Source organism: Hemitrygon akajei, chromosome 12 (assembly GCF_048418815.1).
Source record: "Hemitrygon akajei chromosome 12, sHemAka1.3, whole genome shotgun sequence".
NCBI classification, from domain to species: domain Eukaryota; kingdom Metazoa; phylum Chordata; class Chondrichthyes; order Myliobatiformes; family Dasyatidae; genus Hemitrygon; species Hemitrygon akajei.
The window spans coordinates 108,241,185-108,253,817 of NC_133135.1; the positions used below are offsets into that span (position 1 = coordinate 108,241,185).

A 12,633-nucleotide genomic window follows, 5' to 3' on the forward strand; every position below is an offset into this window, starting at 1 on the left:
CCCCAGGACTTGCCATTTGCAGGACTTTGACCTCTAGGCCTGAAACTCTGAGCTTCCATAGACCGTCAACCCCCCAGGACACGCTGAACTGGTGGGTAACCCACCCTCATCCTCAGGATCGTCAACCTCAGTCATTCACTGTGGAAGTCGCTAGTCTTCATCCTTAGTGCCTGCGGAAAGACTTGTCCCAGAGTGAATCACTGGGCAGTGTGGTCGAAGCCCAGAGCATTCGCTACAGTAAGGCTCAGGTCCTAATGCAAGGTATGACCTGCTGTTTGGACAAATTAAACACAGGCTCAGATAGACTAGAAAGGAAATGTGTCAGGACTGGAGGCGAGAGCCTCACTCTCCCGCGATGTTCACTCCTCTCTCTGCAATCCTGAAGCTGTGAAACTGCTCCAGCTGCCGTGCTTGGTGTCTGCGAGCTTCACAGCAATTTGCCCCACTAATATGATGAACTGAGACCGAGGCTTCGGCCTACCACAGGCTACTCTGGGGATTCTGATCTGAGGACTCGGTTTGATTCGAAATGTCGTTGCTTGCTTCCATTGTTTGGGTGATTTGCATTTTTTTCTCTTTTTCTGTACATTGGGTGTTGGTCTTCCTTGCTTTGTGGCTGCCTGTAAGCAGATAAATCTCAAGGTTGTACAATTTCTACATTTTTTGTTGATAAATGTACTTTGAATTTTTGAATCCCTGTCCCTCCCTTTATTATATCTGAACTTGAACATTACAACACATTCCTGGTCAGCCTCCTACTTTCCAATGTCCACTAACCCAGGGTCATCCATAACCCTGGTGACTGTGTCCTACCTCACAAAATTCTGAAATTAGAATACTACTTGGACCACTGTATCAACATTTCAAACCAAATTTCATTCAATCATAATGTCTGTTGGCTAATGGTTTAAAATAACCTGAAAATTCAACTGAATGTGCCAAGATAATTTTATTTGAGATACAGTACAGAATTCCAGCCACGCCACCCAGCAATCCCCCGATTTAACCCTAGTTAATCAAAGGACAATTCATAGTGGCCAATTAACCAGTAGGTCTTTGGACTCTGGGAGGAAACTGGAACACGTGGAGGAAACCACATGGTCACGGGTTGAACATATGCACTCCTTATAGAGAGTGGTGCGATGTTTAAGATCCAAATCAATAGGTTTGAAAGGTACATTTAAAGTCAGAAAAATGTATACAGTATACATACTGAAATGCTTTTTCTTCACAACCATCCACAAAAGCAGAGGAGTGCCCCAAAGAATGAATGACAGTTAAATGTTAGAACCTAAAGTCCCCACCAGCTCCCTCCTCCCACGTGTAACTGGCAGCAAGCAACAATTCCCCCTCCCCCCACCGGCAAAAAAAGCATCAGCACCCGCCATCGAGCACTCAAGCATGAGCAAAGCAACAGCAACAACACCAACTTGCATTTACCCCAAAGACTTTGCAGTTTACCTGGTATTTGACATACCACATGCTGTCTCTCTCTCCCTAATAAGGGACTTTTTATCCATTTTCACAGCGGGCAGGGAGACATAACAAACAACTCGCTGGTTTACGATGTTAAAAATCTGCCATGTCGCTTTTTTTTAGCTCTATGCCCAAAGATCACGAGTCTCTGGGCACACAGCCGCAGATATTCCAACTCCCCCAACGACTCACGAGTCTCCTGCTGTGATACTGGTCCTCGATCCACCCATCTCCAGAGCCCCGAGATCCCGGATTTCCAAAGCCGAGCCAGTCTCTTAGGCTGAGCCCTTGGTGTGCCGAACAACTGCCAGCCATGAAACCCCGAGGGTAGGTCCCATTCCCACAAAGAACCGTAATCAGTGTGTAACTCCTGGTCAGGGTTTCCAAAAGAACCCTGAAAGGGAAAAATAAAGATATTAAAGATGGAAATAGAGCTGTTTCCAAAGATGCAGGCAAAGGAGTCGCCGTTTAGCGCCATCATCACTCCGTTCTGCCTCCAGACTGTTGGTGATATATTTCTATCATGATGTACTTTAATCTATTGCGGTAGCGTAATCGTTAGCATAGTGCTTAACAGTGCCAGCAACCTGGGTTCAATTCCTGCTGCTGCCTGTCAGGAGTTTGTACGATCTCCCTGTTACTGTGTGGTTTCCTTCTGAGTGCTCCGGTTTCCTCCCACATTCCAAAGGTGGAGAGTTTAGGATTAGTGAGTTGTGGGCATGCTTAGTTGGCACAGAAACATAGTGACATTTGTGGGCTGCCCCAGCACATCCTAGGACTGTGTTGACCATTGACACAAACAATGTATATTGATTGTTTGTGTCAATGTTGTTTGAGCCACTGTATGGCTTGATGTACTTGTGACAAGTGAAGCTAATTTAATCAAACTTCAAAGTAAATTTATTATCAAAGTACATATCTGTCACCATGTACAACCCTGAGATCCATTTTCTTGTGGGCATACTTAACAAATCTATACAGTAATAGCTATCGTAGAATCTGAATCAGAATCAGATTTACTATCACCTGCATATGTTGTGAAATCTGTTAACTTTATAACAGAAGTACATTGTAATACATGGTAAATACAGAGAAAAAATTGAGTTACATTAAATACGTGTGTGTGTGTATAAAATAGTTAAATTAAAATTACTGCAAAATAACAAAAATAAAAACAGATCTGAGGTAGTGTTCGTGGGTCCAATGACCATTCAGAAATCTGATGGCAGAGAGGAAGAAGCTGTTCCTGAATCGCTGATTGTGTGCCCTCAGGCTTCTGTACCTCCTTCCTGATGGTAACAGTGTGAAAAGTGCATGTCCTGGATGGAGGGGGTCCTTACTGATGAACAGTGTCTTTCAATGGCACCACTCCTTGAAGATACCTTGGATACTGCGGAGGCTGTTGCTCATGATGGAGCTGACTAACTCTACTAGCTTCTGCAACTTATTTTGATCTTGTGCAGTAGCAATACCGCCACCCCCACCCCCCACCCCAATACCAGATGGTGATGCAGCCTTCAGAATGCTCTTCATGGTACACTTTAGAAGTTTTCGAGTGTTTTAGTTGACAAAACCAAATCTCCACAATCTCCTAATGAAATATAGCCACTGTCCTGCCTTCTTTATAGCTACATCAATATGATGTTGTGTCCAAGTTCGGTCCTCAGAGATATTGACACCCAGGAAGGTGAAATTGCTCACTCTTCACTTCTGATCCCTCTATGAGGATTAGTTGTGTTCCCTTGTCATCCATGGCTTCTGGTTTGGAAATGTACAGCAAGTTTTCATAGGCTCATCTACACCGGTTTTAATGAAGTTGGTGACAACTGTGGCACACTCACTCAGGTTCGAAGGTGACTGCCAGAACACAGTGCAGTCCACTGATTCAAAGCAGTCCTGTAAGCACTCCTGTGCCCCCCTGGTCCATACCTTCTTGGTTGTCCCTACTGGTGCTGCAGTCTTCAGTCTCTGCCTATACTCAGAGAGTAGAAGTACAGCCAGGTGATCAGGCTTCCCGAAGTGTAGTCCCAGAATCAATGAAAGACCGCGGCATTTAACCAGAGTGCAGAAGACAACAGACAGTGGAAATACAAAAATAGAAACAATAATAATAAAGAAAGAAGCAATAATTAACGAAACATGAGATGAAGAGTCCTTGGAAGGGAATTCTTAGATTGTGGGAACAGTTCAATGATGGGACAAGTGAAGTTATCCCCTTTGGTTCAAGAGCCTGATGTTGAGGGGCAATACTTATTCTTGAATCTGGTGGTGTGAGTCCTTAGACTCTTGTACCTTCTTCCTGATGGCAGCAGTGAGGAGAGGGCATGTCCTAAACCTTAATCATTAACCTCAATAACAACTCACATGAGGATTAGACCTCAAGCTGTGTTGTTGCCTGTCAACAGTCCCCATGAGAGAGGCGTCGGAGTTGGTGAGCTCCATTGGAGGTGGTGTGGCACGGTGTCCAAGCTGGCATCGCTGAACCCCAGTGTTCGCTTGGCAGAAGACAAGCTGGTATTGTGTTTAACTGCAGACTGCTACAACATTCATGGACTCAGGGACCTGAACCATATTTTTTTGTGTGACTGTATTTTACTGTGTTGGCGCATGGCCAAGTGGTTAAGGCGTTGGTCTAGTGATCTGAAGGTCACTAGTTTGAGCCTCATCTAAGGTAGCGTGTTGTGTCCTTAAGCAAGGTACTTAACCACACATTGCTCTGCGACAACACTGATGCCAAGCTGTATCGGCCCTAGTGCCCTTCCCTTGGACAACATCAGTGGCATGGAGAGGGGAGACTTGCAGTATGGGCAACTACTGGTCTCCCATACAACCCTGCCCAGGCCTGCGCCCTGGAAACTTTCCAAGGCGCAAATACATGGTCTCTCAAGACTAACAGATGCCTATATTTTGCTGATATCTTATGTGCTTGCTGTCTTACATGTGCTTACACCCTATCGTCATTATATGCGTCTTCAGACAATGCGGATTCACAGTTATGCGAGGAACCTATTTCTACCAAATTCTCCTTATATACATCCAAAATTCACAGTTATGCGAGGAGCACTGCTTTCCCGCCAATGCAAGTCATGTGCGCACGCCTCACAGTCTCACTCCTGCCAGTCTCACATTGGTTTTGGCAACGTGTGGATGTGCGATCTTGTGCTCTTAAACTTTTGTTGTTTTTACCTATGATGAAATGATATTGTGCTTGAAATATTTAACTATGCCTGCTAAGCGTCCAATGTCAAGTCCTGGGCCATCAGCCAAGCGGCAGAGAACCGCTTTAACACTTGGAAAAAAAAGTTGGAAATTATAAACAGGGCGGCATCAGGTGAGGGTAACACAGCTCTGGGACACTACTTCAGCCTGGGTGAGTCCACGATCAGAAACATAAAGAAAAATGCTGAGAAAATTAAAAGTGCAGAGATTGATTCATCACAAGTGTCTTCAAAGATTGTTACCAAAGTGTGTAACCCGACTATGACAAATATGGAGAAAATGTTGAATTTGTACATTGAGGATGAAACAGAAAAAAACAACACTCAGTTCCGATCATCTTCCTGTGAAAGCTTTGGAAACTTATGGTCATCTTTGTTCAGAGGCTAGTGGGGAAGTGTCACATGATATTGTTAGCTTTAATGCACGTAGGGGACGTTTTTCTAAGTTTGTTAATCGTCACAGGCTTCGCAACTTAGCTCTGTGTGGTGAGCAGGCTAGTGCTGACCGTGAACCTGCTGAACGCCACCCTGTGCAGTTGCAGGCTATGATAGCTGAGTTAGGCATCACAACAAAGCTGGTGTTTAATGCAGACGAGACCAGGCTTTTTTGGAAGCGTATGCCGAAACGCACTTACATAAGTAAGGATGAAAAAACTGCATCAGGTTTCAAGGCAGCAAAGGATAGATTGATTTTGCTTATGTGTTCCAATGCCGAAGGAGACTGTAAGATGAAGCCTCTCTTAGTTTACCATTCACTAAACCCCCGTGCTGTTAAGGGTTTGAGTAAGAATATGCTTCCTGTCCACTTGGCAGCTAACAAGAAAGCATGGGTCACTTTGAAGATTGGTTTGCTAATCATTTTGCTGTTGAGGCTGAACGCTACTGCCAGGAACAGAATCTTGCCTTTAAAGTTCTTCTGTTGCTTGACAATGCGCCAGCCCATCCTAAACATTTGGACAGCATTCATCCTAACGTAACAGTGCATTTCCTGCCGCCTAACACAACATCGCTGATTCAACCACTCGACCAAGGTGTGATATCCACACGTAAGGTGTATTTTTTACAGCGAACTATCTCTCAGACGCTGCACGCAACAGATGATTTTGAAAATCCCAGGAGTTTACCAATGGTGAGGGAATGGTGGAAGTCATTCAACATCAGACATGCCATCAACAACATTGATGAATCCAGGAAAGAGGTCAGGTATTCCACTCTCAGTGGAGCGTGGAAATCAATTTAATAATAACACCACCATAATTACACCAACTCTGCCTTGGATGGTCTCAAGCCTGCTGCAAAAGGATGAGTGTTGGGCTTGGCACTAGTAACTCCATCCCATAAAAATCACAGAGCTACAGAAACACCAGCAGGAACTCCAAAGACTTCATCCCTGGGAGAAGAAGAAGATGGGCTATGCCTGGGGACAGCTTGAAAGACTGGTCCAGGATAGAGAGCTTGGTGAGATGCTGTCAGGGACCTCTACTCCGGTAGGAATGATGGGCTCAAGACGAAGATAATAATACCATGATATGTTTCAATGTATAATAGACAAAGCTAATTTCTTACCTCTAACCTGATGCTTTTACCTCTTCTTTTTCTTCCAAATGTGGTTCTTCTACTGTTGGGAGTCTGTGATCTACATTTTGATGGTGTGTTTTGGGGCTAATTGAGTGATCTGGCGCTTCGCTGTCTAAGGATGTCTGGTGAGGTTTCGAGAGAAGTTTCTAGCCTCAAGGCCAAGAAGCCTGGAGATGGGATGCGAGCCCATATTTGACTCTATTTCTCACCGATCTTGCCATTTGAGGAGTCAAGGAAGATTGAAATCATCGAGGTGAGAGCGGAACATAAGTGCCATCTGTCAACCTCTCACTCACTGTGCCAGAGGAAGATGTCTGAGTGTGATGGTTTCTCTCTCCACCTCCACCTCTACCTCTCCCCCTCTCTCTCTACTTCTCGCTCACTGCTTCCGAAGGAAGGTCCCTTTTATCGAATGGTCTTTCCCTCTCCTTCTCACTCGATGCAACTGGAGGATTGTGGTGTAGACCTGGGTCTTATGCAAGGTTTAATCAATGCAATTTGTGGATTAAACTCTATTTCACCTAATGATGTGTTTCTGGTCAATTCTTGATTTTTGTTGCTATTTTCTGTGCCTTTGATCAGGGCAGCCTGCAGATAACGAACGACACAGAGCTAAATTGAACTACGTTGAACTGAAAATGCCTGAACTCTGTAGATTTTGTGTTTTATATTCTGTATTTTTCACTCTTTTGCCATTTGTGTGTTTTTCCTTTTTTTGGATGTGGGGGTTGGTTTTGATGTTTTTCTTTGAACATTTTCATGTTTGTCTTTGTTTTGTGGCTGTCTGTGGGAAAAGGAATCTCAGGGTAGAATACTGCATACATACTTTGATAATAAATATCCTCTGAACTTTGAACTTTTTGAACTGAGCATTAGGTATCCAGTACAGCACATTGTCGGTGAATATGGTGTGTTTGTTTTGCAGTTGTACAACAACTTCCCAAGGATCATGGATTTCCTGCCCGGACCTCACCAGAAGATGTTCCAAAATATAGAAAACTTGAAAAGTTTTCTGGCCAAGACTATTCAAAGTCACAAACAGACTGTCCAGAAAGACTCCCCCAGGGATTACATCGACTGCTTCCTCACAAAGATGGCTGAGGTAATGGCATAAGTTTCTTCTTGCATTCATTCATTTCCCACTGTGCTACCAAGTACACTGAAGACAATAACTTTTCACTTCTTATTTTATTTTAGAGACATGACGCAGAACAGGTCCTTCCAGCCCAAAGAGTTGCACCAACCAGCAGCCCATCTATTTATTCAGTTTAGTTACTTAATGCCCATTACACCGTTAGTGCTTAGGGCTGCAATGAAGGTCCTCCATCTCTGTCTGTCCTTGGCCATCTTCTCTATTGTGCCCCATGTGTGGTTGAGGGTCTTCATTTCTGCCTCTGTGGTATGGTGCCAAATTGTCTTTGGCCTCCCACATTCCTCCGCCCTTCAGGGGTGCAATGAAGTGCTGTCTTGATGATGTAGTCGGCCTCCCTCCTCATCACGTGTCCAACTCATCTCCAACATTTCCTCATGATGATGGTGACCATGTCCTCTTGGTGACACTGAAGGAGTAGGGTGTGGTTGGAGATCTTTCTTGGCCAGAAAATACAGAGGATCTTCCAGAGGTTCATGGTGTGGAATGACGACAGTTTGGCAAGATTGCTCTCTGTCGCTTGCCAGCATTCTGACCCGTACAAGAGTGTGGACAGAACACAGCTCCGGTACAAATTCACCTTGGAGTTGATGCTCGACTTGATGATCCCTAATGTTGCTCAACCCTAACCTAACTAGAGAACAATTTATAATGACCAATTGACCTATTAATTGGTACATCCTTTGACTGTGTGTGGAAACTGGCGCACCTGAAGGAAACCAACACAGTCACAGGGAGAACGTAAAAACACTTTCTAGGCAGTGCTGGAATTGAACCCGGGTTGCCTGTACTCTAAAGCATTACACTACTGTGCCACCCAAAAGAAGGTTATCTTTTTCGATGAAAAATATACAACTGCTAAAAATCTAAACTAAGTAAAGGAAATGCCAAAAATTCTCGGCAGGTCAGGCAGTGCATATAGAAAAGGAATCTGGCATTTTGTGTCAACAGTCCTCTGTTACAGATCCTCCTAAAAGCTTCCATGATTTTCTGGGTTTTCTTTTGGGGAACTGCTATTGCAAACATTTGCCTATTTTAGAGTACGGTAGCTTCAGGGTGGCATAGTGCTTAGCGCAAAGCTTTACAGTACAGGTGACCCAGGTTCAATTCCCACCATCTCCTGTAAGGAATTTATACATTCTCTTCATGACTGCATGGGTTTCCTCTGGGTGCTCTGGTTTCCTCCCACAGTACCAGTTTGTAGGATAATGTGTCATTGTAAATTGTCCCATAATTAGCCTACGGTTAAATTGGGTTATTGCTGGGCAGTGCAGCTTGAAGGGCCAGATGGGCCTATTCTGTGCTGAACTGCAATAAAATTAAAAAATAAAAATAATATAAGGATCCAGGAAGTTGAATTAAAGTTGAAAATCAACTAAAGGTTGTTAAAATGTACCCCTTCCCTTCCCTCCCCCCTCCCCCTCCCCCCCATCATTTTCTGGCTTCTGCCCTTTTCCGTTTCAGCCTTGATGAAGGATCTCGGGTTGAAATAATGTCAACTGCTCATTAACCCCCATAGATGCTGACTGACTTGCTGAGTTCCCTCCAGCACTCTGTGTGTGTGTGTTGTTCACCATTTCTAGCATCTGCATAATCCCTTCTGTTTAAAACATGGATTTTTGTTTGCCTTGAGTCAGGACAAAGATGTGCTTAACTCCGAATTCTTTCAAGAAAACTTGCTGGTGACGATGCTGAACTTATTTCTGGCTGGAACTGAAACAACCAGTACAACACTATGCTGGGCTCTTCAAATCCTGGCAAAGTATCCAGAAGTTCAAGGTACGCTTTAATTCAATTCAAATCAATTCAAGTTTAATTAACACCCACCATACATGAATACTCAAGAAAACAGCCAAATGAAACAGCATTACTCCAGGGTCAAAGTGCAAAACACAGTACCAATGGTCACACACAGCACAAAGCACTCACAAGATAGCAAGCACAAATGGTATCATAATCACACAATAAAAGAATCAAAAACTCACTCCATCAATCTCCAGTTGATTTCAATGGAGCCCATCTCCTGTGAGCAAACACGGTGGGGGGAGCCGGCTCCAGCCTGGACACCGCACCACACCGCCCCTGGAGGAGTGCACTGGCCCCAAAGCAACCACCCCCGTCCCCAGGTGAAACTGCAGCTTGAGGCCCTGTCCTCACATATAAAAGACAACAAGCTCATATAGAATATCAGTAAAAATACAACTGAACAAACTATAGCCTAGACATTCAGTCCATTGAAATCATCAGCTGACCATAAAAGAGCTTATCTTCAATTCAGAATCAGGTTTAATATCGCCAGCATTTGTTGTGAAATCTGTTAACTTTGCAGTAGCAGTACAATGCAATACATGATAATAGAGAAAAGACTGAATTACAGTAAGTAATTAAATATTAAATTAAATAAGTTGTGCAAAAAAAAGTAGGTAATGTTCATGAGTTCAGTGTCCATTCAGAAATCAGATGGCAGAGGGGAAATAGCTGTTCCTGAAACATTGAGTGTGTGCCTTTAGGCTCCTGTACATCCTCTCTGATGGTAGCAATGAGAAAAGGGCATGCCCTGGGTAATAGGGGTCCTTAATGATGGATGCCGCCCTTCTAAGGCACTGATGTTTGAAAATATCTTGGATACTATGGAGACTAGTGCCCATGTGAAGCTGACTAAGTTTACAGCTCTCTGCAGCTGTGCAGTGCCCACACCCCGTACAAGGTGGCAAAATAGCCCGTTAGAATGGTCTTCATGGTACAGTTGTGGAAATTGCAAGTTGTGTATCAATTACACAACAGTGTCAAAATCAAAGTTCAAAGTAAATTTTATTGTCAGAGTACATAAATGTCACCGTATAGAGCCCTGAGGTACAGTTTCTTGTGGTCATCCTCAGCAAGTCTACTGAATAGTAACTCTAACAGGATCAATGAAAGATCAACCAGGGTGCAGAAGACAACAAACTGTGTAAATGCAAATACATAGCAATAAATAACGAGAACATGAGATAATCAGATAACAAGTCTTTGAAACAGGATCATTGGTTGTGAGAAAATCTCAATGGATGGGCAAGTGTGAGCAGTTATCCCCTTTTGTTCAAGAGCCTGATGGTTGAGGGCTAGTAACTGTTCTTGAACCTGGTGGTGCAAGTCCTGAGACTCTTGCACCTTCTACTTGGTGGCAGAATAGAAAAGAGAGCATGGCCTGGGTGTTGGGGATCTCTGATGATGGATGCTGTTCACCTACAGCAGTGTTTCATGTCGATGTGCTCAGTGGTTGCGAGGGCTTTACCCGTGATATACTAGGCCAAATCCATTATGTTTTGTTTGTTTTTCCATTCAAAGGTATTGGTGTTTCCATACACTCAGTCAATACATCTCCACTGCACATCTAAAGAAGTCTATCAAAGTTTTAGATGTCATCCTGAATCCCCGCAGACTCCAAAGGAAGTAGAGGCACTGCCGTGCTTTCTTTGCAATTGCACTTTCCTGTCCAGGTCAGGTCCTCTGAAATAGTAACAGCCAGGAATTCAGAGTTTCTAACCCTCTCCACCTCTGATTCTCCAGTGAAGATTGGCTCATGGACATTTGGTTTCCCTCTCCTGAAGTCTATAATAATTTCCTTGGTCATACTGACATTGAGTGAGAGGTTGTTGTTATGACAGCACTCAGCTAAATTTTCAATCTCCCTCCTGACTGCTGATTCATCACCGCCTTTGACTGAATCCACATCAGCAAACTTGAATACAGCAGTGGAGTTGTGCTGAGCCACACGGTCGTCGTTTATTTAGAGATACAACACGGTAACAGGCTCTTCTGGTCCAACTAATCCACACTACTGTTACATGTGACCAATTATCCTTCTACCTCATACGGCTCTGGGATGTGGGAGAAGAGCACCCTGAGGAAATCAACACTGTCACAACTCGTGGTAGAGTTCTTTGAGGGGTCCGAGTTTTTTTTTGTATTCTCTGTGTTTTATTAATTATAATTATCTGTACTAATGCGTTTCGGGGTTTTTATGTGTTATTGTTAGATCTTCCCCAATTTACAGTTAAGTTGCAATTGTCCTTGGATACTTCCATTTACTTCTTCAAGATTTTGCAGGTGTCCAATTGATTGGAATTTGTCTCTTATTAGAATAGTTACTGGTTAACCCTGTAACTAGTCTGGTGTTTTATCAGCTGGGCACAGATTCATTTGTGCACTGGAATGTATTTAAAGGGGTAGCGCTATCCTCTTGGGCCTCTGTTGTCTTGATCCCTGCCTAGTGGAGTTCTGGCCGAGTTATCACGAGTTATCCAAAACCTTGTAAGTTCAACTGATTTGTTTACTAATAAAATTCCTAGTTTTACTTAACCCTTCTGGTTGTCTGTGTGATCCTGCGCTTGCCTGTGAAGATACAGCGTGAGACACATGGACTTGCAGAGCACATACAAACCCCTTACAGACATTTGCAGAGTCTCAAATTGTCTCTCTTGTAATCCTAAATTTTCACTAATGAGCAGGTGTAGCTAATAAAGTGACCACTGAGTGTAAAATCAGACGATATTGACCAATTTGACGAGTTGGGAAATGTTGGTAAATGAAATGTGTGGAACAAAATCTTATCTTCCTTTCCTAGAGAAGATTTATAATGAGATTGATGTTGTGATTGGATCTCATCGAAGACCTGCAATTGAGGATCGGGCGAAGATGCCGTACACTGACGCAGTCATCCATGAGGTCCAGCGATACATCGACATCATTCCCATGAGCCTTCCACACATGGCAACAAGTGATGTGAACTTCCGAGGATATCTGATACCAAAGGTCAGAGTCAAGATCAATGTAATGAATGTTTTATTTGTATAACTTCTAATAACATTGAACCAAAAGTTAAATAATCACATGTCAGCTATTCTGTACTTCAGAAAGTAGAGTGTTCTTAACTTGCTTGTTGCTGAGGAGGAATGGTGGTGGTTGTCCATCCTGTCTGATGATGACAGGAGACCTGTGTGGGAGAGTTTTTAAAGTGGACAAGCTGTTGCACTGGGGCAGTTCCTCTCTATCAATCTCAAAAGACCGGCTCCAGTGATATGAACAAACAGCACAAATTGGGGTCTTCCTTGGTTGCAGTGGATGACCATGACATCTTCTGTGCCTCGTTATGCTCTTCATTCTTCAGCACAGTATCACCTTCCTGGGCGTTGGATCTCACTGTAGATCTGATCTGCCCAGTCCACTGGA

General features: G+C 43.6%; 1 protein-coding gene and 1 long non-coding RNA gene across 3 annotated transcripts in view; one reads left to right on the plus strand and one right to left on the minus strand.

Annotated features, from left to right (window-relative positions):
* LOC140737367 (cytochrome P450 2C23-like) overlaps positions 1-12,633 on the plus strand; it is a 45,804-nt gene that overhangs the window by 18,821 nt on the left and 14,350 nt on the right. Inside the window, exons 5-7 of the mRNA XM_073063828.1 lie at positions 7,198-7,374; positions 9,060-9,201; positions 12,029-12,216. Coding sequence (XP_072919929.1) covers positions 7,198-7,374; positions 9,060-9,201; positions 12,029-12,216 — 507 coding nt within the window. The remainder of the gene's footprint in view (positions 1-7,197; positions 7,375-9,059; positions 9,202-12,028; positions 12,217-12,633) is intronic.
* Positions 972-12,633, minus strand: part of LOC140737368 (uncharacterized) — a 46,183-nt gene continuing 34,521 nt past the window's right edge. For both annotated transcript variants that reach the window (XR_012101120.1, XR_012101121.1), the window contains exon 4: positions 972-1,870. This is a non-coding gene — a long non-coding RNA (uncharacterized lncRNA). The remainder of the gene's footprint in view (positions 1,871-12,633) is intronic.